General features: G+C 31.4%; 1 protein-coding gene and 1 pseudogene across 2 annotated transcripts; both read right to left on the bottom strand.

Moving 5' to 3' along the window:
- Window positions 1-1351: 1351 nt before the first annotated feature.
- On the bottom strand, window positions 1352-6401 carry LOC128163213 (uncharacterized). Of its 2 annotated transcripts, XM_052826757.1 has the most exons (10): window positions 6294-6401; window positions 5904-6010; window positions 4472-4617; window positions 3959-4120; window positions 3587-3717; window positions 3110-3212; window positions 2598-2729; window positions 2167-2252; window positions 1833-1919; window positions 1352-1533 (listed from the first exon to the last, which is right to left on the bottom strand). In XM_052826757.1, the coding sequence occupies exons 1-10, from the start codon at window positions 6308-6310 to the stop codon at window positions 1428-1430; spliced, it is 1077 nt and encodes a 358-aa protein (XP_052682717.1). In that variant the 5' UTR covers window positions 6311-6401; the 3' UTR covers window positions 1352-1427. The 2 variants fall into 2 exon arrangements, with proteins under 2 accessions (XP_052682717.1, XP_052682718.1); XM_052826758.1 differs by lacking the exon at window positions 2598-2729.
- A 15159-nt stretch (window positions 6402-21560) lies between these two features.
- LOC128162508 (uncharacterized) lies at window positions 21561-24081 on the bottom strand (annotated as a pseudogene).
- Window positions 24082-26538: the final 2457 nt, after the last annotated feature.

Genomic DNA, 26538 nt, shown 5'->3' with positions numbered 1-26538 from the left:
TAAATGATATCAGACGACACACATTTCCCTATAGAAAAGTTCAGAGATGCCATCAATTTTGACTAATTACTAAAGTTTGTCCGCACGTAACAATTCTAAACTTGCATATAGTCTTCAAAAATTTAGAAAGATTTGAATAAAGGAGTTATCTTAGAGAAAAGGTTTCGTGTTTTGTAGGCGTGTTCGGTTTTAAAAGAGAGATACAATTCCTGACATGAGTCATGAGTACATACTGTTTATAACAATGCTTGCTACCCTTTGAAAATTTAACTCGCCATTTAACATGATGTCTCATTTTTTAAAGAATTTTTGAAATGATTACACAAACTGTGTTCGACAAATAGTTTTCATACAGCATTTTCTTCCTTTCTTTTCAAAACATGTTTTATATACAGGCTTTCAATCACAACACGTTTTTATAACAAAAGCAGAACTGAAAGTTTAGTCATTATAGTCGTTTGACACCAGATCACATATATTTTCAACCCGCAGCAACAACGGAAGACCTACTCGTGGCTTTGCCACGAGCTCTGCTCTAGTTTCTATTTAAATTTGGTATTTATAGGGTCATTGGCCACGATTTTACCTATCATTGAAACTGTGATTTTCATGAAAAAGATACCCTTGAAAATTAACAAAACCAAAGTAGTATGTATTTTGTGTAAAATAGAAATAAAAAAACATTATTTAAATTTGAACACAATTGTTTTAATTTACAATACAAAATAACCTTGAACAAATTTCAAACTCTATAAGTCAACACCGATGGTAGTACAAATTTGTGTTTGTTGTTTTTCAAATTGGTTATCATGCATAATAGTTTTATTTTAGACTTCTTTGTCTTCCAGGGAAGACACAAAGTAAAATGTATTTAAAAGACCTTTGAATAATCTTTACATCAAACATTTATCAAACAATAAGTTTTGTTGGATACGAAATATATTCACCATAGTTTTGGTGTCTAAGCATCGAAAAAAAAAAGAGAAAAAGGTGCAGCTATATTGAAATATCTTTCAAATAAAATTTGTCATACATATAGGAATTTCTAATGTGCTTTGACATTTACAACTTATAGTTAATGAAGGTTCTCCATGTTTATAGAATATAAGCAATAAACTGAATTCAGTTAAAAGAGTTTTATGTATTTTATTCCATGATATTTATTCAAGTTAATGTTCAGGGTAGTTAATAAAATCTGTGTTCAATGATTAAAATACTGCAGAAACAGTACAAACCAGACTAGAGAGTATTTGACCTCCCTACAGAAATATATGCTGTCCATTTTTTTAACCTCATTATGCAAAACAACAACAACAACAAAACAACAAAAACATCAAGTTTAGTTTTGAGCACGTGTTTACTTTGAATAAACAATAAATACTGCATTAATAGACCAGAGGCCTGTAAAATGCTTTGAATGAACAGCGTCATCCAAGTTTGAAGGTATGTTCATCTGGTACACCCTGTAGTTGACGCTTGTATTCGTCTACCTCTACACCTTCCCAATGGTGTACTGGGAGCGGATCTATATACCTATATAACATTCAATAAAATAACTTCAACAAAGAAATATTTGGAAAGACTTCTTGGAAACTCAACTATTGCTTCATCATGTTATCAATTCGAATACTCTTTACAAGTTTGGCCAATAGAGTTTCAATACGAAAATTATATAAGAGTTACCAAAAACAAAAACCCCAAAAGAGCAAAAAACAAAAACAAACAATAAAAATCAGTATGAATCAAATTATTTTTGATTCAATTCGACATATCGTCTTATAAAATTAAGCAATTATTACAATAATTTGCACATAATAATGATCCTTATATACCTTTTAATAACCTCCTTTAAAACGTCTTCTTCTTTGTGTGAGAGTTGAGTGTTAGCACATGCTAAATTTTTCCTTAAATTTCCCAAACTTAAAATGAAAAATAAACGTGAAAGCTTTGATAGAGGCTAAATTGCATGATTGAAAAGGTTGATAAGTGTATGTAGTTAAAGAGAGAGGTTAAAAAATCTTATGAAATCATATGGAAAAGAATATGTAAATCATTAAATCAAAAAATAAACTTGGTAATTTTTTATGTTTGATTTTATATTAATTATTATTGTTCGTAATGTCAAATGACACAGAAGCAAGACACGGGTTTTAAAACTGAATTTACCTTGCAGTACTAAACAATGTTGTGTGTATGCCAGGAAACCCCAATGTATACGCCATTGCAAGTTTTGAAATATCGCAATCATTTTCCTAATGTGTGAATAAAAAAAATGCTTTGACTATGCAAGGCTATACAAGATCAAGTAATTATTATCACCAAATATTTGTTAATCTAATTCATCAATTGTGCACAATGAAATTCTAAAATTGTGAATTTGCCATCAATATCTTTGGGTAACGTTTCTCGAATTGGAGTAAATTTATTTATTTTTTTTTATTTTGCTAAATTTAAAAAAAAGACATGATGTCATTTAGGTTGTAAAAAAGATTGATAGCAATATAAGTTATCATCAGTTAATAACGTACTCAAAATGTTCAGTAAAGTTTAATGATTATTTTATTGATCAGAGACAAGGACAACAACAACAATCTTACTCTACAAAATGATGCTGATCTAGCACAAGCATCTTTGATATCTTTTGTTGCAGGATGCCAATCGGGCGGTCCTTGATTTGAAAGTAGGCCCATTGCAATCGGTGAAGCATTGATAATGCCTATGCCCCTTTCCTGTCAATGTCGCATAATCAAATCATTAAGAACTGTATACGGTACATGCTTTGGTTTCACTAATATTTGTGGACATCAACCATTCAAATATTTTCTGTGTTTAAGAATACTACAATTCGTGGACAATGATCCTATCAATCCGTCATTGTGATCTGCTCTTAATGAACGTCAAATTTTCGTTTATTTACCAAGCAACAAAATCCAAGACAATTGGTATTCAGCGATTAAGAATGACACCATAAATTATTTGATAGTAATTATTTTTTTTGAAATATTCATTTGCTATAAATATGATAGGTTAATATGGAATGATGATTTTCTTTAATTTTTGTTTGCTTTAACAAATTGATAAAAGCGGTGATTTATTTTGATGAATATACCTGAAAGAACGGTATATATTCTTGCAATCCGTTGTCATGGATACATGCCCTACAGTATGTCAAAACTGTGTCGATTTTTACGGTACTTCTCTCGAGCACAGTTCTACAACAATTAAAAAAGGCTTTAAGCAAATACACACATTGACAATTGTTACAATGTTTCCTTTATATTGGTTGTTTAATTAATCAACAATAAATTCTTTCATTATGATAATTACTGAAATATCTACTTTTGAATATTATACAACGTTTCAAAAAAATCAATGTATATAAAAAACAATGAGATAACTCGTAATGTTTTTAATACATTTTTTTTTCATTTTTAAAAAAATACAATCATAGACTGTATATTCTTAAAAATATAGTATAGTTTTAGAAACAAATTGCCCCAGTTTAAAATAATTTTGTACAAAAAAAAATTGAAAGAAATAAAAGGACAGAAGAAGAATTAAAACAGATAACCATAACGTTTTATACCGAAAGTTTCCGAGTGGATATCCAGTGATTCCTATAAACCGAGCTTTACCGCTTTGCTGAACTTTTTGCAACGCCGGAAGAGTTTCGTTTATTATAATATCTAGACTAGGTGCAAATTCCATATCATGGACCTTCAAGAAAAAAGAAGTAGTTGACTCTAAGTGCTTTCAAGAAAAAAAGAAGTAGTTGACTCTTAGATATATTAATTTTGTTTTTAATTCATAACATACCTTTTCGATATCGTTTTTAACTAGCCTTCCTTTGTAATATTTATCATCAGAATTAAATTCATCGTTTTACTCTAATGCTTACAATGTATTGCCATTTTCACTATTGATGACTTAATGTTGTACAATGCAAAAAAGAGATAACCTGTATAACATCGACAAAGTCGAGTCCCATTCTTTGTAAACTTTCGTCCACACTCCGTAACGTCCTCTCAGCAGAAAAATCAAACATGTTGTCCACTTCCGGTTGATAGCGGCCTACTTTTGTAGCAATATAATATGCGGTTCTGGGGATGCCATCCAATGCCTGAGGTAAAATTAAGAAGTTTATAGCAACTTGTACACTCTGTGATTTGATGGTATGAAGTTCATCTTATTAAACATAACATGTTCAGACGGCGTTTCTATTTTAAATGCACTTTGAAAATTCGATCGATTGCAATCAATTTAGATTAAGCAGGCGATCTTTACCTTTTGTTTGAGGTTATATTTAGAGTCTGACCTATGCAAATCGATGGTATCCAAATCAAAGTTAAACAAAACATTTTGTTTTTTTATCTCATGAAAATCTGCCTCACATAAAATTTCATGGAAAATAAAACACGCCAGTTTTGCATTTTCTTTTACATTGTAAGTATTTAACATTGATATAACATACCTTTCCCAGCACCTTCTCTGCCAGCCCGTGTCCATACCAAGGCGCAACATCAATGTAATTTATACCCTGTCGGAGGGCCTCACGAACCACCTCTATACTCTCACTCTCATTGGTTGAACGGAAAACGTTTCCTAGAGACGATGCCCCTGAAAGGAAATATTATCTCGTTTTATCAATGGTATTTATTAAAACACAATTTTAATGAATATTGCTTTAAAGAATGTTATTGTAATCTCAAAGTTAAGATGGATATCTATTACAGAGACATTTATTATAAGTATTACAGTTACAGTTTTAAGATGGTATTTCAGTTAGAATTCAGTTAGATAGACATTTAATTTAGAAAGATGACATACATGTAACAAAAGCCTCTTACTGTCATTTGTTTTCTCTTTTTGCATACTTTTGCTTTTTATAAGAAGTGTATTTCGTATATTTTTAGACTTCATCAAATAATATTTTACAGCCTGATGCTGCATGAAAAACAAAATTTGATAGTACAAAATTGTAAAAAAAAAAAAAATATGGAAAAAACCTCCATTTTTCATATTAACGAATGAATGCAAATTAATGATGCAAATTAAATGTAATACAGTACCCGATGGCACCTCTAGGGACAACAACGTAAACTAGTTTTTGAAATACATTTATGGGGCCCTAAATTCATCGTCATTAGATCTATTTTCATAGTTGTGATTGAAGACTAAATTCACTAGTTATCGCCGTACACTTGACATTTAGAAGGGGCTTATGTTACATCTAAGTGAGAGTTAGTTATAAGAAGTTCATTAACCTAGGTTAACATTTCGATCGGCTAATGGACTTTTTAAGGACCCTCTATCCGCTACATTATGAGTGAACTATATCTTGTTTTTGTTTTTTTTTTATTTTAAGTTTTGAAGAAACTCCAATCCATACCGAATGGAATTATTTGAAATTAGTTGAAACACTTTAAAATGTTTTCTGGTACTAAGGCAATTATCTAAAGCCTTTCTTTTAAAAACAAAGTGAGTTTCAGAGAATATCTATATTTTATCTTCTTTATAGCAATAACAGCAACAAAATTGCAACAAATAAATATTTTGGAATAGTGTTGAGTATATATTATAATTATACCAATCTAAACTAAGTTTTGACATGAACATTTGATCGGTTTTCAAATGTTGTGTAACCTTTATAAGAAGTCTGCTCACATTACTACTACTGACATTTGGCTTTGTACTAAATTTTAAATCATTTGAATAACAAAATTTAAATTCAAAATGGTGTTATTTTTAAATCAGTTCAAGCATTTTGAAAGGCTTCCTAATATCTAAACTAAGGCAAATTTTATAAAAATTCTGACAAAAATCTCCTTATTACCTGAAGCAACATAAAATTAAATTCACAACAGATTCAAATAAATAGTGATGAATAGAATGATTACACTTACCAAAACTTAGTTTTGACACCTTCAATCCAGTTTTTCCTAAAGTATTGTGGGGCATTTGTAAAACAGCACGGTTGTCATGAAATTCTGGTGTATAGGTATCTGGAAGACTATATATTTCATCATTATTTATTTATAAAATAATTAAAATAATCATCAAAACAAATGTTAACAAAATACACTTGCTTTTACTGGACGTTATTATTTTGTTTCTTCAAATCAAAAACTGATTATATTTGTCCGCCATACGCAGACACTGACACGTATCCATTTTGTTAAACATTATTAATTAAAGTTGTTTTTAATCATATATTGTACATTGTTTATCTTTTTCTACAAACACCTTCTTAATAAATTTAAATTCTTTATGATTAAATATTGAATGCTACTCACCTATTTTCAAATTGCATGTTGGTTTATGATTCAAAACGATGTTTACGAACAGTTTGTACAGGTTAAGATAAGAGACACGATGGGGCTCAGAAGGGGAAACGGTGTTCTCAATCGAAAAGCTGAACGTTAATCACGAAAGGGACTATAATTGGTTAGTGTATTGTTAGTGTACGTGTGTCATTGTAAAGCGAATCTGGCGTTTTATACAGTGTGTTGATAATTGTGTTAATCTGTGAACTAGACATAGTAATATTACATAACCTCTATATAACTATTCACCATTGGCATAAAGCACGGGAACAAGTTCATGGTAAACGTTGTCTAAATGGAATTATTCATTCGTCGTAATTTTACATGAAAAATACACACACGTATAAAATACTGACTTTTTAAAATAACATTAGTAATCCACATTGATTGTATAATGTATCAAATTGACTGTTTTTGTTAATAAAAAAAATATGTTCGGTTAAACAGTAAACATCAGAACATATATATGCGATTTAACAGAACATTTTTTTATATTATTTTAAGTGTACAATGTACATGTCATAAATGAAGTCGGACATGTCACCACACGATAAGTCGATTATTGCCAAACACAAAAATTGTAAAAGTACTCTAAATCAATTTCTTGTTTCATCCTAAAGGTAGTCTACCAGCGCAACTAATGCCTTGAGATTACAAATACTCTAAAAATTATTTGTGCTAGAATAAACCCCTAATTTTTCCATAAATTTTAATGCCAACTGTTTAAAGATTCTGTGTATGCTACATGTATATATACATTGTAGAAATGTAGCTCTTTGGTAATGATGAATATGTTTTATATGGTCTTTTGACTATATGTATTATCATATCTTTAGATATAAAATTATCCCGTGTGTAATGATGTAAGAGGTGGGAAAAAATTTGATTGTTTTTTTTTCAAGTTTATACATAATAAATATGTGATATTAGATATTTTACAATAAGCAATTGACTTCTTTTTTAGGGCAAAATCACAAAATCTTATAATTTTTACCTATTTATTCATGGTTACTAGATATTCTTCTGATATAATCTTTTTCACGAACATAGTATTATAAGGAAATAGATCAACAAACTAGAGCCGAGCTCGTTGCAAAGCAAGGAGTAGGTCTTCCGTCGCAACTTCGTGTCGCGAAAGGATTGTCCATCAGTCTGATTAAAACCACCTCCTTCTCACACTTGTCAGAGCCTGATAGACCCTGTATTGATAAAGGTCATCTTTACACGACCATTTTTTTTTTACCAATTAGAGCTTTAGAAAAGTGATTGGAATCCTTCAAATGGAGACAAACAAATTAATGAATGCCTGTTTTTTATGTAACCTCTAGACTGAGTATTGAAAAGTTGCACCAGTCATTAAACAGATAAAGGCATATCTTCGGTAAATACAAGTATATTGAGATTGTATGCAAATGTTGAGGTCAAGTGGAAATGGTCTGTTATTGATACAGGTCTATCAGACCCTGACGAGTGTAAGGAGAAGGGAAATGGTTTTAATGAGACTGGATTATCAATATGATAATAGTAAGTTCAAAAAATTGAAAACGAGACTCAATTTTAAAGTATTATTTTTATACCAGGCAAGTTCTTCGTTTAACTTACTTTACGTTTAGGATAACTTTAAAAGAACATCATATATATACATGCATATAATTAATATAATTATAATAAAAGGTGTGTGTTTGGCGGTTGGGGGTGCCCCAAAAATCTATTTTTAAACGTTAACTTAAGGGAAAAAGAGAGCGGGGGCAGTGCTCCCACTGGACCATCTAAAAGATAATGTTAGCAAGCTCACAAATGATACTGTAAATTCCTAATTAAACGCGAGGAATTAATATCCGCGTAAAATCGCGGGAAGCCCGTCTCGCGAATTCTAAAATCTCGCTGTTAATTTTGGGACACATGTAAACTACATGAAACTTTGATGAAATTTCGGCAATCGCGATTTTATGTACTTGCGATTTGATGGTAAATCGTTGAATCGCGGAATTAAGTACTCGCGTAAAATAAGGAATCTACAGTACCCCCGCTAAGAAAAAAAATCATAACTCACGTTTTTCTCTATCAGAGAATAATGGATGCTTCTTTTTCTTATAGTGAGTCAGACAAGACAGGGTATATTTACAGGTCACAAGCAATTTTTATGTCAAACTTTAGCTTTTACTCATTTCCATTAATACAAGATATGACACAGACAGGAATTAAGCATTTTTTAATATGACTTTGAACTTGCACAACTGACCCTGGATCGAGTTCATGACACATCATCGGTCATAAGGAATCTTTTATTTATATGAAATAGAATCCTTAAATGCATGACTTAGGGACAGATCATTATACACTCTCAGGTCATAAGCAATCTTTGTGTGAAGAAAGAAATTCCACAGTGGACAGGAAACAAATTTTGCACTTTTCCTGTCAGTGACCTTGTCCTTTGTCCTAATGGCCTTGGGTTAAGGTCATGACGCTTCGTCAGGTAATAAGTAATATTTTTATGAAGTAAGAACTTCCAATGTTTCTCCATCAGAAAGATATAGACCGGACACGAATTTTGCACAGACAGACGGACGGACGGACAAGGTGATTTTTATTTTAACCCCCCCCCCCAATTAATTTACGTGAGGTATAAAAATCCTTTTCGCCCGTTTTGTGCGGCACAAAAATGACCTATATTCAGAAAAACAACACTTTTTATATAGTGAATCAAAATCTAAAATAGCTTTATATACTCGTACACATAAATAAGAAGATGTAGCAAAAACCATAAAGACTTTATTTCTTCTGTTCTAGACTTTTTCAGAGTTAACAAGCTACAAGTTAACAATCTCCCATTCTGACAAGCCATATCAAAAATAAAATATTCAGCTGAGTTTTAAGTCAATCAATTTAGATTACAACCTCATACTACACAACTTAAATGAATTTTTTTTTATCAATGTGCATATAACAATTTAGTATAATCCCCAAGAACACATATCTATCGCAATTAAGTGCATACATTTTTTGGAGGCAAAAAAGTCGCTATATTATAGTCTGCAAGTCAATTGAACCATGGCCTTTCAATTTATTAAGTTATTTATGTCTCTGATAATAATATTGATATATTTTATTCTATTCATAACAGGAACGTAACATCGTTTTTGAAAGGGGGGGGGGGCAGACCCATCCAAAAAATCTTGACTAGCAAAAAAAAAAAAAAATTAAAAGTTCCCCAAAATCTTCAAAATCCTAATATATAGTATATAACTTCAATTTCACTCCTCATTTCCTTATTTTCATATAAATGTTTTACATACTCGCAAAAAAGTGGGGGGGGGGGGGCAACTCCATGATAATTCAATTTTTATAGGTAAATTCTAAATTTTAAAAAAAAATTGTTACTGCAAGAAAAAGTGGGGAAAAAAAGCCCCCCCCCCACCCCCCCCGATGGTACGTGCCTGCATAACTATAGAAGTTTAGCGTGTTCAACAAGTTATTTTTTCTCTGATTACGATATCACACCTTTAATGTGACGATGATTGACATCCAATATTTAGATACTTATTGTTTAACAATTGCAGTGAAAGCACCTCTCCATGTGTTACTCAATTATATAACACTTGCTGATCTGCAGCCCGGGGGCAATATTCTGAGCTATGTGCGCTGAAGCGACACGAGATTTTCGGTCGCACGTGGAGTGGATTGAATAAGCGTAGACTGTCCGAATAAACACACGGGTGGGAAAGTGACACACATTGAGGAGTACACATGTTAAGTAGTCGCTCAAAATTGAATTTCGCCACATTTTGAAAAAAAATAAAGCCCTTTCACTGTGATCATGTAACCGATAAAATCTAAACAAAACTTGTTTAAAAACTCATGTTAACATTCTTAAAATAAGAATCCGGACAATTCTTTTATCGTGTCAGCCTCTATCGCATGTGTTAATTCGATATTTGATTTTTTTTATCCTGCCTTGAACGCTTGGAGAGTGTTTTATTTTCTAAATTCTGCTTCCAATTTTCAGCTCTCTCTCTCTCTCTCTCTCTCTCTCTCTCTCTCTCTCTCTCTCTCTCTCTCTCTCTCTCTCTCTCTCTCTCTCTCTCTCTCTCTCTCTCTAATTTTTGTGCATTGCTATGAAAACGTCAACTACTTTCTACGATATCTGTAAAACCTCTCAGCAGTATTTGGCGGAAATATTCGTGGGTAAAGAAAATCTTTTTAAGTTAAAACTCAAGTTATTCTTACATGTACAGGTCAAAATCTCGAATAAACAAATAGTTTGGATCGTACAAAATATTAATAAACATGCACGTGTGATAAAGTACATGTAGAAGAACACGAAGCTACCGCAGATCACTTGTCAACTCGCGCAGTATCCCCTTGGTTATGTGCGAAGGGTGATCATCATTTTAAAGTTTAATCTTTGTGGTTTTTCGTTGTTTATCTAAAACATAGTTAGTATGATTTTTAGAACACTTAAGACTTCAAAATTCACCATTGATTTACGTCTGACGATGTTTCTGATTTGGAATAATATCGCTTTTATCAATTTTTAGAACGACTCCTAAATATATATTCTATATGTTTAATTAAATAAATTGAAGATGAACAAACTTTAAGAACATAAAATAAAAACAGTTCTTGTATATAAACTCAAACAAGTATATCTTGTAATTAGATAACCGCTGACCTCTAGGTAGTGCAGCCGCGACCAATCTCCTCGGCCGCGAATGAGGGATCGGATAACTTGCGTAAAGGTAAAACACACATAGAGAGATCCGAACCCAGGAAGGTTTAAAACGTTTGCAGTATTATGACTAAACTCAAATAAATATAAGCTTTTTTCCCTTAAATCCCACAGTTGATCTATTTGTCTGATATTGCTTCAGTTTGAGAATAGCATTGCTTTTATGAATTAACAGAGCGATTTCTTAATTGACACTCTATCGTTAAATTTAAATTAAGAAGTGTAAGCTTTGATGTGTAGTCAATATAAAAACGCTTCTTGTTTTTGCAGTTAAATAAAATCACATATGACAGACGCAACTCTTGTGTATCAGATACCCGCTGACCGCTAGGTAGTCCAGCCGCGACCATGGCGACCGATTTTCTCGGCCGCGGGCGAGGGATGAGTTACGTTATGACGCACACAACTAAGAAATGAGGTCGATTTGAAATGAATGCAGCAAAATGACCCAAATCTATTTCATGGAAGTTATTTTTTGAAAAAATCTATTTTATGTATCTCACTAGATAAGAAAACGAACGTTTATTTTTACACGGTTTTGTTTTTTTAACGGTTTTCCACTATAAGAACTAAACAGAGGTGACTCCAAAAAAAAAGGCTGTAAGAAAAACATGTACACGTATACTTTAAAGACACCTTTTCTAATGAATTAAAGTATCCCGTATATGCTGGTACACGTCCAGCTGTTAATTTATGTCCGTTATACGCACGAAGACTATTCACTTACTTTCCAAATGAAAATAGGTACATCTTAACAAGACAAGCTTTTTACACTCATATTATGCATTACCTGTACAAACTTATTTTGTAATGACATTGATAACACCATAATAAACAACTTTTCTGTCGACAGCTATAACAAAATATTAACCAGTTTTGAGTTATAAAGCGAAGACTTTTAAGGGCTCTAGACCCCTAATTTAAAGGGTCAGCCCTTTTTTAATGGTGTCAAGTGAAAGCCCTTGATATTTTGCACATATTTTGTTCTGTACGTGTTCAGAGAAAATTTTAAACTAAACATCTACGAGACAAAAACACAACCAAAAATCAGCATTTTTGAAGCACAAAATTCAAATAATTTTTTTTGAAACTTTAAAGGGGGGAAATTGTAAAAATAAAACTCAGAGGACAATGTTCAATGTATTTATTTTGAAAACGGAAGACCTTAAAAAATATTAATTAAGACAAATCTGCCATGTGTGTTTCGAAAAGTGCATTTTATCTATGACATAAATTCGATATGTTGAATCGTTTATACATGTATTACTTATTTCGTAGACGACTTTTAATGTTGTCAACAGGGGTAGTGGTTTTGAGTTTTATGTAATCTGTAATCTTTGGTAGTATAACAGTTGTTACTAAAAATGTTTTCATTATATAATCCATTCATCTTTTCAATTTCAAAAATCGGTTAATAATTCTGAATTTGAAAACATTACCTTGCATGCATCCCATTGTTACAGTACAACGTTACTTTTTACAATCACAATAAGGTCACAGTTTCTTTCATAACTGGGATACGGGCATGGTATATTACATTCTGTATTCACAAACTTTAAAAAATCCAGGAAGAAAAATTCTGAACGCACTTTGAAACTCCTTTTTGATAACACTAACCAAACTTTCAACATGTGTATAACAATGTTACTGTTATGAAAATCTTAAATGAGAAACTGATTAGTTCAATTCACTTTTGTGGTAAATATTGCATTTTTCCTTAGAATATTTTGTAAAGGAATATAATTTGTGTTTGAAACCAAAATTTTTAGATTTTACACGAATGATTTAAAAAAAAATGTGAATTTATTTGAATTTATCGAAAAAATACTAAAATTTGGTGTTACATGTATAATATTGCTAACTTTCTGAAACTAGCACACTGTTTTATAAAACTATATGAAAATCTATAACTGCAAAACGATATAAAGAAATTTCAATTTTGGGAAAACATGAGTTATAAAAGAAAATGTCCAGCCTGAGATTGCATATCAAAGTCAAGATTTTGAAATCTTAAAGCTCTAAATTAAAGGTTACCTCCCGTTTGTTCAACAAACTTGAACATATTGAGAAAACACACTTTACACAAAAGTACATGCCTTAGTTAGTAAACATATCAATTAAATAAAGGCATCTAAATTATGTTTACATTAATGCAAATGTTTAAGTGTACATTTTACATGTGATAAGTGAAATCTGATATGCCATCGCATGTACATCGTAAATTCGATTGGTGAAGTATTTGAAGTTTTTTCGCTGTATCCCAAAAAGATATTCTTGTAAGACATGTGTAATAACTGTCTTGAAATTGTAACTTCTCCCACATTTGACAAGCTAAACATAAAGTTTAACACGTATTGCAAATCAAATTCAAAGCTAACTGTTTAAGAATAATTCATATATTATCTTATTAATGTAAATGTGTGGTTTTCTAGGTTAAGGCATTGAAAGATATAAAGAAAAGGCTTCAGGTAGAGAAGTCATAATGAATTATTATATGTAAAAACAGTTTCGGGGTAAATGCATACCAGATAGATATTTTGTATATTGTCATGTTTAAAGGGGAAGGAAATTCAAAAACATAATTTATCTATTTTAATAAAGTGTTGTAAATTATCACACGTAGTCATGTTGTTTTGAAAATAAGATACGTAATTAAGCTTTAATGAGCGTTTGAAGTTGGAGAAATCGTATTTACTGGAGGCTGACATGATGTAGAACTCTTTTGTATTAAAAACCCCAAACAAAAATTATTTTGACGTCACACCATCTATTCCGGTTTGGTTTACATATACAAATGAATGTACACAGTGCTCTGAATATAATTAACGCTGGTTTATACCTATTTGTTACTCAAATAATCGACTAAACAAAATTGATAATGTTTGAGTTCACACGTCAATCTAAAGAATAAATACATGTATCATTGTATGCATAAATATATGCATTTTTATAAGTAAATGACAGCTGTTAATCTGCTATCATTCAAAGTTGAAAACGACCTCGATTAAATTTTTTATTTCAAGTCAAGTTCTTCGCTAACTGAATAAATGTTATAATTGTAATCGGGATGTTTAAGATATATTCTTTAAAGTCAGAATTACCATGTCGAAATAACGACGGCAGACATTTTCTATGATACTTGGCATATGTTGACAATTTCCACATTTACGCGGAGATTTCTCCAACACTAACCTCCGCTTTTAGATTTCAACGAACATGCTCCATTTGACGTTAGTTTGTAGTTTGCAAATGTAAAAGAACGGTTTCAAATCAATATTGTTTCAAATTTTCCAGAACTTGTCATTTAGAGCGAATATCATGATGTTATGTTGATAAGACAAACCGGAGTAGATGGTGTGACGTCATAGATTAAAGTTAAATGGTAGCCCCCATGGCGGCAGGAAATTTAAATTAAGCGATCGATTTTCTTGGTTTATTCATTGTTCCGGGGTTTTTAATGAAAATAAATACGATTTACAATTATAGTAGATGATAATTAATTTATTTATTGTACAACATATTTTTAGTTTCCTTCCCCTTTAAGACTTTAAGAATAACGAGATTTAAAAAGAAGAGGAACAGAAGAGAGAGATAGAGAGACAGACAGAAACGTATAAAGTAGAATAAACGCACAGAAATACACACTGTGTTTATAAGTATATATCTGTTGTGTTAGTGTCATTTTTGTAACTTAAATGACCGAGATTCAAACCTATTCTCAACAAATTGCTGTAGAGAGTACGTCAATGAACCCCCTTCATATCTTTTCAGATTTTTAAGTCTTCAAAATAAGTCTGTATCTTCGTAGTTCGACATCTGTTCGGAGTGATTTAAAAGGTATTGTCCTGTTCTTGTATGCACACTTTTTAAACAAAATGACATGTAGAACTACATATTATTGATTTTATATCTTTTTGCTACATATTTGACCGGTTTCGGGCAGAAACAAGCCAATTCATAACATGGTTACAGTCTTATCCTGAAATGTACAAGATCGCCGCACATCCCTCTTAAGGAGGAAAGTATACAATATACATAACATAAACATAAAAAGGTATATGTTAGTCTAAAGATGAAATCACTATTCTTACATTCCTCGAGGAAAACTTTAGAAACAAGCCAGAAACAAGCCAATTCAAGATATGTTTACAGTCTTATCCTCAAATGTACAAGATGGCCGCACATCCCTCTTACTGAAGAAAGTATACAATATACATAAACATAAAAAAGTAATATGTTAGTCCAAAGATGAAATCACTTTTCTTTACATTTCTCGAGGAAAACTTAAGTTCCTTGTGTAGAATGTCCATGCCTCTGAAATAAGTATTTAAAAATACTTGAACATATATCAATCATGAGCAGACATGAAAACTAATCGATATACTTCTGTATCATTGGAAATAAGCTTGAAAACTTGTGTTGTTTGCACACAGAGAGAGAGAGAGAGAGAAAGAGAGAGAGAGAGAAAGAGAGAGAGAGAGAAAGAGAGAGAGAGAAAGAGAAAGAGAGAGATAGAGAAAGAGAGAGATAGAGAGAGAGACAATAGAAAAAGAAACGAGAAAAGAAAGAGAAATGAGAATAGAAAGAGAAATGAGAGAAAGAAACGAGAGAGAGAGAGAGAGTTGAGAGAAATTAAATCGTATTTGTATGATTTGATACTTATGTTATTTGTGAAAGGAGAGAGAGAAAAGAGAAAAAATGAGAACAGATTTAACGAAAAAACCAATATATAGTTAGAATTAAAGAGAGTATTATAGGAAAACAGACAGAAAAAGTGATATCATATATAAAACCAAAAAAGAATATTTGATATGTTTTATTCGTGATTCGTGCATTGTACATATACCTTGTTTAATGCGTTTTTAAGATTTACTTTGAGTCATAGTTTAAAAAGATAAATACTTTTGGCGGGGCAGTTTAATGGTTTACATTAACAATCAAGGTCTTGCTACATATATAGATCCGCTACACACAATATATGCTGATCCTTATTTAAAACATTAAACCTTGAGACTAGCGTCAGAATGCGATATACGATAAACCTTAGAACACATTGCATTTATGAAGAAATGTGTGTGTTGTTACAGTGTGAAAAATCTCGTATTGCCCACTACTGATATTATAAAAATTACTGGAGAGAGAAAGAAAAAAAATGTTTGAAAGACAACAAAACTTTACAATTGGAGAAGATTTAAGCAATAAATTATAGCTATTGACATTTTATGTAAATTTTGTGGGAATATATAACAAATTTACATATTCCTAAAGCTAAAACCATAAAGAGAAAAGAGAGAGGAACTTGTTATCACTCTGTAATTTAACCTCTATTATTATAATGGCTTTTAAAACTTCAGATGAATGCCAATGATGACATTTACCTTTCCATAAGTATCACAGCCTTCGATTGTGGGAATCGAACGTTTCTTCTAGTCTCTAAATATTCAAAACATTGTATTTTGATAGATTTATCAGCACTCTAAATATTTAAACCAATTTCAGTTTTGCCAAATAAGAGATGACTATAAAAGAGATTAAACATTGAGAAAGATACATTTGTAGCCAAAAAAAAAAGGATAATTAGTAAGTAGTTTATAATTGTGATGTGATGTAAATATTTATGTTAATTGATTTCAATTGCTACCAAAACATAACCATTCCACCAGAATCATACTTTCTCATTTATGGTTATTATATTATTGTTAGCAAAATTTAACAAAATTTAACAATAGCTTTAACAAAAATTAAGGAAAATCCTTATTCAATATCATCCTTTCGTAGCTAAAGCAAATGAATATTTATAAAAATATAATTACTTTAATTTCAAATAATTTGTGGTGTCATTCTTATTTGCTGAATACCAGTTTTCGTGGATTTCGTTGTTTGGTAAATCCACAGAAATTTAACGTTCAATCAGAGCATTTAACATTGACGGATTATGTTGATATGATCATTGCAATTAGCCACGAATTGTAGCATCCCTAAAATCTATGAAAAAGTGATGTCTTGAAATATTTACGAAACCATTGTATCTACCGTCTACAGTTCACAATGATTTAATTATTGACATTGACAGGAAAGAGGCATACGCATTATCAATGCTTCACTGATTGGAATGGGTCTTTATCAAATCAAGGACCATCAAACTGGCATCCTGCAACAAAAGATATCAAAGATGCTTGTGCTAAATCAGCATCATTTTGTAGAGTAAGATTGTTGTTGTTGTCCTTGTCTTTGATCAATAAAAAAATCATTAAACTGCACATTTTGAGTACGTTATTAACTGATTATAACTTATATTGCTATCAATTCTTTTTTAATAACCTAAATGGCATCATGTCTTTTTTTTAATTTAGCAAAATGAAAAAAAATAAACAAATTTGCTCCAATTCGAGAAACGTTACCCAAAGATATGATGGCAAATTCACAATTTTAGAATTTCATTGTGCACAATTGATGAATTAGATAAACAAAATATTTGGTGATAATAGATAAACTGATCTTGTAGAGCCTTGCATAGTCAAAGCGTTTCTTTTTTTCACACATTAGGACAATGACTGCGATATTTCAAAACTTGCAATGGCGTATACCTTGGGGTTTCCTGGCGTCCACACCACATTGTTTAGTACTGCAAGGTAAATTCAGTTTTAAAAAACGTGTCTTGCTTCTGTGTCATTTAACATTACGAACAATAATGATTAATAAAATATCAAACATAAAAAAATACCAACTTTATTTTTTGATTTAATGATTTACATATAATTTTCCATATGATTGTTCATCTCTCTCCATAACTACATATACTTATCAACCTTTTCAATCATGCAATTTAGCCTCTATCAACGCTTTTACGTTTATTTTTCATCTTAAGTTTGGGGAATTTAAGGAAAAATTTAGCATGAGCTAACACTCAACTCTCACACAAAGAAGAAGACGTTTTAAAGGAGGTTATTAAAAGGTATATAAGATTCATTATTATGTGCAATTTATAGTAATGATTGCTTAATTTTATAAGACGATATGTCGAATTGATTATAAAATAATTTGATTCATACTGATTTTTTTTGTTTGTTTTTGTTTTTGGTTTTTTTGGGGGTTTTTGTTTTTGGTAACTTTTATATAATTTTCGTATTGACACTCTATTAGCCAAACTTGTAAAGAGTAGTCAAATTGAATAACATGATTAAGCAGTAGTTGAGTTTCAGGAAAGTCTTATATGTATACAAATATTTCTTTGTTGAAGTTATTTTATTGAATGTTATATAGGTATATAGATCCGCTCCCAGTACACCATTGGGAGAGTGTAGAGGTAGACGAATACAGGCGTCATCTACAGGGTGTACCAGATGAACATACCTTCAAACTTGGATGACACTGTTCATTAATATTATTTTACAGCCGCCTGGTCCATCAATTCAGTTTTTATTTTTTATTCAAAGTAAACACATGCTCAAAACTAAACTTGATGTTTTTGTTGTTTGTTTTTTTTTGTTGTTGTATTTTTTTTTTGGGGGGGGGGTTGCTTTTTATTTTGATGTTTTTTTTTTTTTTTTGGTTTTGTCCTTTTTTAATTTTTTTTTTATTTTTATTTTTATTTTGCTTTTGTTTGTTTTGTTTTGTTTTTGTTTTTGTTTTTGTTTTTTTTTGGGGGGGTGGGGGTGGGGGGGGGAGTTAAAGAAACGTAACATCATACTTTCATACTTTCTAATGTATAATAAGGTTGAAAACAATGGGCAACATACATTCATACGGGATACTTGTGCTAAATCAGCATCATTTTGTAGAGTAAGATTGTTGTTGTCCTTGTCACTGATCAATAAAATACTAATTTAACTTTACTGCACATTTTGAGTACGTTATTTACTGATATTAAGTCATATTGCTATCAATTTGTTCTTGTTTGTAAATACGATAATTGGAATCATGTCTTTAATATAACAAAATAAATAAAAGATTAAGAATTGACAGGTTTGCTTCTGTTTGAGAAACGTTATTCATAGATATAAAGGGCAACTTAACAATTTTAGAATTTCATTGTGCACAATTGATGAATTAGAAAAACAAAATATTTGGTGATAATAAATTGACTGATCTTGTATAGTCTTGAATAGTTAAAGCGGTTTTTTTAAATTCACAAATTAGTAAAATGAAGGCGATATTTCAAAACTAGCAATGGCGTATATCTTGGGGTTTCCTGGCGTCCACACCACATTGTTTAGTACTGAAAGGTAAATTCACTTTTAGAACCCGTGTCTTTACGTACATGCTTGTTTCTGTGTTAACTGACATTACGAACAATAATAATTAACCCAAAACATAAAATAAAATGAGCTTTATAAAATCAAACATGAAAAATTACCAAGTTTATTTTTCATGCAATATAGCCTATATTACAGCTTTCATCTTTATTGTTCATTTTAAGTTTAGGGGATTAAATGAAAAATTTAGCATGTGCTATCACTTAACTTTAACACAAAGAAGACGTTTTAAAGGAGGCTATTTACAAATGTATATATGAATCAATATTTTATGCAATTTAGAGTAAATAACTGTCTCCGTTGGTTTTGTTTGTTTGTTTGTTTGTTTTTTATTTCTTGCTTTGGTAACTCTTATATAATTTTCATATTGAAACTTTATATATTGGCTAAACTTGTAAAGAGAAGTCAAATTGAATGGTATGATTGAGCAGTTTTTGTGTTTCCAAGAAGTCTTATATGTATACAAATATTTCTTAGTTGCAGTATTTAAGTTGTTTTATTGAATGTTATATAGGTATATAGATCCGCTCCCAGTACAACATTGATAGAATCATGAGGTAGACGAATACAAGCGTCAACTACAGGGTGTACCAGATGAACATACCTTCAAACTTGGTTGTCGCTGTTCGTTAATATTAATATTAATATTAAATGTATTTTATTGGCGTCTGCTTTATTAATGTAGTATTTATTTTTATTTCAAAATAAACACATGCTCATAACTAAACCTGATGTTTTTGCCGTTTATTCTGTATTTGGGTTAAAGAAATGTAACATCATAATGTCATATTTTCCAATTTTTAGTAAAGTTATAAAACAATGGGCAACATACATTCATACGGGAGGTCAAATACCCTCTAGTCTGGTGTATGGTGTTTCTACTGTAGTGTAATTTTTGAACACAGATTTTATTAACTAAACTGAATATGAAATTGAATTATTATAATAATCATGTTCTCTTTAAACAACTCTTGGAGCAAGAATTCCCTACCTTAGGTATAATAAAACGTTCAATTCAGAAAGACAGCTGAATATCCTTTAGTGTAAACCATAGTTTATTATGAATACAACGTACAAAATATACAATGATACATAATTAGGCAAGGATTCGGAAACAAGTAAACACTTATATTAATCCGTCTCCTGATAATTTACAAATTATAAATCATTGAAGTGCCCAGGTTGGAATGTGTTTGTAATCACGTTTATGAAAAATTTACGTCTAAACTAACAATGTGTATGAGAAAAATGCGTTATGGGAAAAAATAAGATGCAGGGTGAGTAAGATAATACAAAAGATGTAGGATGTGTGAGAAATTTTTATGTTTGAAAACGTTTTGATGCTGAAATAAATTTGTGAACTGCTTTGAAAATTGTTTCATTATTTGCTGAAGAAAGATTTGCATCCCCATATAATAATATGTTGACGTCGGTATGGAAAGGTAAAGTATTCAAGTGCAACCTTATTGCATTGGTATATAGGGGGCATTCAAGAAGATAGTGTTCAGTAGTTTCGGGTTTTCTGCATGTGCAGAGTAGGTTTTTAACTATATTGCGACAGAAAAGGTGATGTTTTAAAGTGCTACATTTAAGTCTAAGCCTGGTATGAAGAATCTGTACTCTACGATGACCGAAATAATAGTATTTGAGAATTGTATTTTTGGTTTGCAGTATGCGCTTTAAATTTGATAGGGAAGAATTTTGTTTCGTGGCAGAAGAGAGATTATTCCAGAGTTTTGTTGTTGATGAAAGAAATGAGTTTTGGTAGTACATTGTGTTGCATTTGACCTGAGTGATACGTTCTGCATTTCATGTAGGATAATTGTGAGTATCGCTACCTCTCGGGGGGATTAGGCTGGTGAGGTAAGGTGGTGCGAGACCGTGAACTATTTTGTGAAACTGCAAAATCTTATGGTTGTGACGCCTACTTTGAAGGGTTTCCCATCCCGTTTCTGTATAGAGATCTTGGATGCTACTTAACTTAGTTGCTCCTTTGATGATTCTGGCTGCTTCAATACTAATGTGTTCTACCTTTTGTGCTAGTTCAGCTGTATTATTATCCCAGATGACGTCGGCATACTCAAGAATTGGTCGAATGTATGAAAAATAAAGAGTTTCTAATGATTTACGATTTAGCTCATACTTGTGTTTTCTTAAAATTTGTAGACGTGAGGAGGCTTTTCTAACTATATCATCTATGTGCAATGCCCACTGTCCGTTGTTTGAGAAGTCACTGTTAAGAACATGTCCAGCTGACTTTGGGTCATCAGCAATAACGTATAGCGTTGTGTCATCAGCAAACATTCTAATAGATGATTGGATATCGGAAACAATATCGTTAATATAAACTAGAAAAAGTAAAGGCCCTAATATAGATCCTTGTGGCACACCGGATTTTATAAAACCCAAGTCTGACTTTTCCGAGTTGAGAACTACTCGTTCTTTTCTTTTGTTCAAATAACTTCAAATCACTTTAATAATGACCAAAATATCCCCGCGTTTGCAAGTTTGTACAGTAGGCCCCTGTACCACACTCTATCAAAAGCTTTGCTAATATCACAAAATACAACTCTGATTTCTTTTCCGGAGTCAAGAGCTTTGCCTATGTCATTTGTGATATCTATTAATTGATTAACTGTGGAATCACCAGGTCTGAAGCCTGATTGATTTTCACAAATGATATTGAATTTCTGAAAATATTCGTAAATGAAATTGTAGACACATCGTTCAAAAATTTTGCCAGAAATAGAGAGAAGAGAGATTGGACGATAGTTGGTAAAGTCGTTGGTATTTCCTTTTTTATGAATAGGAATGACGTGGGCCATTTTCCAAGGGGCTGGAAAATAAGAAGTACTGAGAGATTTATTGTAGAGCCTTGTTAAAGGATAGCAGAGAATAGATGCAGCTTCTTTGAGGAGCCTAGGATTTATGAGATCAGGACCGCAAGCTTTACTTGTGTCAAGATGGATCAGCATTTTCTTTACGTCTTCCTCAGTTAAGACAAGAAAAGAGAGGAATATCATTTAATGCTTAATATGCAGTTTCCGTTCAATAGTGTTGGAAGAATTAAAGACTTTTTTATATGGCGTTAGTAGACAAAAAATGTTTAAACATGATATGTGCATTTACACTGTATGACATTTCTGACCTACACTTGAGCCAGAACCTCTTTTCTGAGAGTCATGGAATATACATTTTTAATAAACAACTTTAAGATCATTCTTAAAAGTATTTTTCCACCTAAACAATGAAATCGTAATCAATTCGTTCAGTCAATTGCTTATAATGTTTGCCATGTTTGGTTATTTGATTTAATTCAAGAATTTTTTAAAAAAAGGAAACACTTAAATTATATCTTCACAATCTCAACTTAAGACCATGTATGATTGATAAATATATTCTTTTGCAAGCTTTGTTCATATCTACTTATCTGTTTAGAAATGAATTTTAGCAGAAGAACACAATATTGGAACACACAGATGGCAGATGAAATTTGTTAAAAAAGAATTGAAGTATCCAACTTAAGTGAGTTGGGAATTTAGAAATGTAAAAAAATGCACACAAAGAAAAAATAAAGAGACACCAAAACAAACTTTGTCGAGCTGATAGAACAAAATATTTAGGATTGCAACAACGATATTTATGAAGTAAAAGTTAAATATACAATGCCATAATTACACTTTAAACACTTAAAGTACCAAGTGGTCAATTAAAACCCGAAAATCGTTCAATTATTCAATTAATCGTTATTTTATAAAAATCTGTATCAAATTCAATATCCAAAAAATCAATCAAGTACGTGAATGCAAATGGTAACGCTGTCAATGAAACTCAGTTTGAACATGCCATACCGTTGGGTAATGTTTTATAATTTTAACATAATATTTTGTTTCTTACACACACAACATCCAAAGCATAGCCATCGCTGAAGTTCTCATCATTAGATAACTGTGAATGTTCACTATAACCACCGATACATGTACTATGAAAGTATCTTCTAACTAAAGAGAATTCAAATTTTCCAGAGATTTCTCATAGACAACTAGTTTCCCGTCCCAAACACAGTACTCTATGGACCACACATCCACCGTAAAATTGTTTGTTTCCAGTCCATCTCTCAAAGACTCAAGCACTGCCATTCCTGCACCTTCAACATCTAGAGAGAAAAAATCAATATGATATATCTTTATTTCACCTAAAACATCCTCCAAACTATAACAAGGGACCTCCATTTTGTCCCTCTTTTGAACCATTTTCATATGATGTCCATTGATGTGACTTTCCACTCTACCAACTGTGTCTCCTTTTATGAATATCACCGAACCCAAAGCAGTGGAGAGACATGCACACAGTCTCCAAGCATGTCGCTTCAATTTATCAATTTTTGGACATAAATCTGGATTTGCATCGATAAAAAGTCGAGTCCAAGCATGTTGTCTTTCTAGCCATAGCGTATTTGAAAGAAATTGCCCATCTTGAGCTTCTATTCACTTTTTCTCTTTAGTATGTCGTATGTAACTTGATCTTGTTTAGCTTGGGAATATCGCTTATCTGCGTCCTTTACTTTCTCAGTGGGAAAGGGATGTAGATGAAAGTCATCAATTCGATACGCTTTCTGGTTTTTTTGGACAGTCAGTCCCATTTGGAAATTTTACTTTTGTTTTACACCATTTTCCGATACGAACAAACACAACGTCAAGGGCGTATCCATCCTTTGTATTATCATCGTCTGATAATTGCGAATGTTCAAAATAGCCTCCCAGTTCATCAAAATATTTTCTTAAGGAATTCAAGTTTTCTTTTGATTTTTCAACAAGAGTTTGATGATCGTCCCACACTCTGTATTCAATAGACCACACATCGACTGTTAACGTTCCATATTTAAGACTAGATCGCATTGATTCTAATATAGGCATTTCGCCTCCTTCAACATCTAAGGAATAAAAATCAATATGATGGACGCTGATTTTGTTTAAAATCTGTTCTATGGCGAAACATGGAACAAAGATTTTATTTTTTCGATCTAATATTTTCATGTGGTGTTCATCAAGGTGGTCTTCGATTCCACCTATATCGCCACCTTTGATGAAAGAAATATTTGTTTGAGAATTTGACAAGCAGGCACATAAACGCCATGCATTTCTTTTTAATTTGTCTATTTCTTTGCATAGATCAGGATTCCCTTCAATTAACAAACCGGTCCAGTTGTGTTGTTTTTCTAACCAAAGCGTATTGGAGATATATTGACCATCGTGTGCACCAATTTCAAGGAAAAAACCGTTCTTCTTTTGAAGGATACCGTATACTACTTCGTCCTGTTTGGCCTGTGAATAACGCTTGTCTCTGTCTTTTGTATTTTGTGAATTTCCATGTGGTTGCAAAATATAATTTTTTATGCTTGCATTTTCAATGTTAGATTTAATAAATGTGCGCATGATGACTGCGACCTCCTCTGTGTTTTGTCTTTTTTGTGTCAAATGATTTTTTGGAAAAATTATCATTAGCGCAAATCCAACACAGCCTAATGTAATTAATAAAGCTTTTGAAAGCTTCCATGGCTTCCTCATGTTGAATCTAAAATGATGAATATTATTTTAAAGCAATCCAAATGTTCACAGGGAGATAAAAGTAATCAAAAATAGAATTATTACTATCAAGGAGGCCAACTTAAAAAATCCTTTCCGCGTGTATTTGCGCGTAAAATACAATGTATTTATTCTTCTTATGGGTTTTTTAAAACTAAACAAAGCTTTTTAAAGGAATTTTTAAACAACTTTGCGTGGAGCAGTAAATGAGCTTTGCCATTGTGCTTTAATACGTTATGACAACATATAAAACTTTGTAGGAGTACATGTACATGTACGTTAGAGGATTTAACATAAAAGAAAATTTAAAAATCGAAGGGCATTTAAATGTTATTTACATTATAATGCTATCCTACATTTTTAAATGAATCTGTTTTACCTATGTACATTTGTAATATTCAAAATATACTGCAAATTTTAGTGCATTTTTATATTCTAAGACGACCCTCATTTAAAACCAGATAGTAGAATCTAGTCAATTTACATATACGGTAGAAAATGATTTTACTATTTATCACATCTCACAATTTGAGGGAAAATTGCTATTGTATTATTTTCAAAATCTGCTTCAAAGTGTGTAAAATGAGGATTTCTAATATATTCCTTTAGTAGAGTATCTGCATTTTGAAATGAAACCTAAAGAGATAAGATTAATTTTCTTAAAATTGTGACAAGTCTTTTTTTTAAATTTACTACCACATGGTAAATTAAATGTTTAAAATATGACAACGTAGATTATTTCTTAATTTATAAATCTAATCTTGGTGTGAAATAATCGCCGATTGGAGAAAGATCAGCCGAGTTTCTGAAAATACACATTAAGATATTAAAGAACAATATATTTTGAACGATTTATTTGTTTGACGCATTAGATAATGTATAATCTATATTGATTTAGCTTAAAATGCAGAGGTCAGAATCTAAATTCAGTTTTATTAACTACAGAGTCCATGAACGAAAATACTCAGACTTATTGTTAGTAACTATGTGTAAAATTCTCTAGAAATGAACAGTAGTCATACTGCAAGTGGACTGGTAGTCTTTGAGAGAGAAAATGAAGAACGCATTAATATGTAAGCCAGCTGTGATCATATTTACAGCTCGCACATGAGGTTTGGTACTATTCAGGTTATAGAGTGTTAAAATAAAATTCTCTACATTTCAAAAAGGCAAAGAGCGTTGTGAACCTTTTTTTTCAATTCAACCTTCGTCCCTTCTACTAATCAGTGAAATGAATCGCCATTGATCAATAAAACTATTTGTCTATTTTCTTACATAATTTGGATAAAACATAGAGCGCTTAGAAAGATTTAATGTTTGTTTTTAATATTAACTAAATTGCATGAAAACATGAAATCTCTCTGCGCTATTTTACTAAGCGTAGACTCAATTCATATGTTCTACGCGTGGCTTCCGGTTTGAGATCCTGGCCGACTGAAACTAATAGATGGGGTCACGTTGGCCAGTCAAAAATTAATGACTGCTAGAAATAATTTAAAAAAAAAACTCACGCAAGAATCTGTGCCATTCATTCAACTGAATGTTAACTGATTTGTCTGGAAAGGGGACTGGATGGCTTACAGTTACTCTTTAGTCTTCTTTTACTTGACTGAAAGGCATAATTATATTCATCACGTGTTAAGGTT

Source organism: Crassostrea angulata, chromosome 9, assembly GCF_025612915.1.
Source record: "Crassostrea angulata isolate pt1a10 chromosome 9, ASM2561291v2, whole genome shotgun sequence".
Taxonomy (NCBI): Eukaryota; Metazoa; Mollusca; class Bivalvia; order Ostreida; family Ostreidae; genus Magallana; species Magallana angulata.
The sequence above is the reverse complement of the archived record's forward strand: the minus strand, read 5'-3'. Positions and strand labels throughout refer to the sequence as shown.